We start from the raw sequence: 2,642 nt of genomic DNA on the forward strand, positions 1-2,642 counted from the left end.
ACATACGAATAAGAATAAACGTACCCGTCTCCATTAGTTAGGCTTGAGTATGAAACGAAGATCCGAGATTATGGCTTTCCTCAACGCAAAATCCTTGATGTCCTTCCAATGGGGAGAGAATGAACGTATTGATTTTGGTGTGTGGGAACCATAACCCTAGTCGTCTTTATATAGAGTTGTAATTAGGGTTTCCATTAAACCCTAATTATAATCTAATGGGCTTCCTCTCATTAAATCCATACTAAATTGGGTTCTAATGAGCTCTCTTTAATTAATCACATAATTAGCCCATTACTTAAATAGCGTAATATAATTATATAATAATATGTAAGCCCATAATTATTATTGGATTTATAAATAAATCCCAACATAAATATGTATTATTTCAACCCAATTAAATGTGAAGAAAATGATGACGAATAAATAAGGAAACAAACGGGGCCAGTGCTGGGGGTTATGCATCTCTGACGAGTTCAAAGAACCCGTTGGGTATATGTTGAGTAAAAAGTAATGTATTTTAAAATTAAAATTGTATTGAATTGTCACCACCTTAATTAACAATATTGAAAATCAAATATATTTATTATTTAATAATAAATATATGCATATATACATATAAGTGGGGTTCCAAACGGGAAGCCAAGTATTCTTTCATTTTGATTCTTATTTTATCAAAATGAAATAATACTTGGCTTCCAAAATAATTAACCTTAACAAAAATTAGAATAAATAAAAATAAGTTAGTATTTATTAATTTATAGTTATCTTATATTAGTTTTTATTTATTAAATATTGCTATTATTACAATTACAATTTCTCTTTATCAATATCATTTTTTGTTTTTTTATTTTGACAAATTTTAGGGTTTTAATTTGTAATTTTATATTACGAATTTCGGGATTAGTTTATATAAATATTTTTATGATGTTATTGATACTCATGATGATGTATCATAATAATTTTTATGATACTTTTGATAACGGGATGATAAAAGAAGATAAGAAAAAACACCAAAATTTCGAACAACTTTAGGTTTCGAATGCGTTACAACTATCATCATATGACGAGTTGATGTTAAGCCATTAGTTTAATTTATTTTACGTTTTTTTTGTTATAACGAGTATAAAAACTTATCCAATTAGATGGTTTAGAATACTACGGTTAAATTGCATTATGTTGTGGAACGAGTTCCATTAATTCACATTTCGTAATTAAAAGGATTGTGCCTGATTGGTTTGAACTTGGCTCCAAAGGTCAAAAGTGCCAGGAGGTCACAGGTTCAAATCCAATGAGGAATAAAAATCCCTTTGTGGCCACGGAGGTTCAAATGCGGTGACTCCGGGCTATCTGCAAAGCAGATGGTCGTCCTGGGATTAGTCGGCTCACATAGCGGGTTGAATATCCAGGTTAATAAAAAAAAATATTATAACCTCGACTTCATCGGTTTATATAACCACAAGCGTTTAAGTAAAAACGATCACCATAAGTTCGTTTTAAGTTAAAGACACCTACGAAACCTAATCCGTAGTTTTGCCGAGGTTTCACAAATTCACGACGGCGTTTGGAATCGACGTAAATCCAATCAAACCAAAACGTACTTCTAAACGAAAGAAAAAAAAAACAAAATTTATAATTGAATTATAGATAACAAAGATGTTGAACAATCTCTCTTTCTACTCTCTTCTTCCTATCCATTTCTCCTCTTAACTAGTCTCACCTCTCTTCAAAATAAAGAAATATAGGGTCCGGAAACGTAAAAAAAGCAAACAAAAAGGACCAGAAATGTCATCAACAAAAGATGAAGGGGGCAAAAGAGTGTTATGTGTCCTCACAAGTAGGAGAGTTTGGCCTTCTTACAAACCGCCCCTGCAAGAATCACATAATGAACATTTGATTAATTTATTTTTTGTTTAATAATATAACATTTGATTATGTTTATTTGCAATTAGTTACACAAATTCAAATATAGAGTTTTAATAAGTTGTATTTACGCACAACTTACTTGTAATCTTGAATTTTAAGTAATATGCATTAATAAACAATACTTCATGCATAAAAAATAATTTTTAAGAGTTTTTGTCAAATGCTTTATAACATAGTATTGATATTTCAGTTAAATTATAATAACTTGCATATAAATGTTGATATTATATATAATTCAGTAAGTAATAATTATAAAGATAATAATTCATGAATATATAAATTTAAAAATCATTTAATTTTATTAAAAATTCCTTCATTTTTATGAGACTTTTATATAAAACAAAAGATATCACGACTTTCCTGAGATAAATAAAACATATTCAAACGGAAAATGCATATACCTTAGATCTAGGCCGTCTATCGGCATTGACCTTTCGGACTTGGTATCGAATCTTTTTGGAAAAGAGACGAGTACGTTTTTTCTCCTTGTAACGCATCACGCTAGCTTCTCTTAACGCACCGTTTTCTGAAAACAGGTCTATTCGTGCTAATTTGGCCTGTGAATATAAAGAACGTGAAAATGTCAACTTATTATTAATACTAAAAGTTCTGTATTGTAATACCTGGTGATATCTTAATATACAGTAATATAAGTGTAAACAGCTATAAACTGTTATTAAAATATATATATTTTAACTGTTTTATTTAAAAATATAAGA

The 2,642-nt window shown here is 29.1% G+C and overlaps 1 protein-coding gene across 1 annotated transcript in view; it reads right to left on the reverse strand.

The window, feature by feature from the left end:
* Positions 1–1,617: 1,617 nt before the first annotated feature.
* LOC112500878 (protein CHLOROPLAST IMPORT APPARATUS 2-like) overlaps positions 1,618–2,642 on the reverse strand; it is a 2,694-nt gene continuing 1,669 nt past the window's right edge. Inside the window, exons 2-3 of the mRNA XM_025104485.1 lie at positions 2,325–2,480; positions 1,618–1,866 (exon numbers count right to left, since the gene is read on the reverse strand). Of these exons, the coding sequence (XP_024960253.1) occupies positions 1,819–1,866; positions 2,325–2,480 (204 nt within the window). The 3' untranslated portion in view covers positions 1,618–1,818. The remainder of the gene's footprint in view (positions 1,867–2,324; positions 2,481–2,642) is intronic.

Source organism: Cynara cardunculus, assembly GCF_001531365.2.
Source record: "Cynara cardunculus var. scolymus isolate 2C chromosome LG 17, CcrdV1, whole genome shotgun sequence".
NCBI lineage: Eukaryota > Viridiplantae > Streptophyta > Magnoliopsida > Asterales > Asteraceae > Cynara > Cynara cardunculus.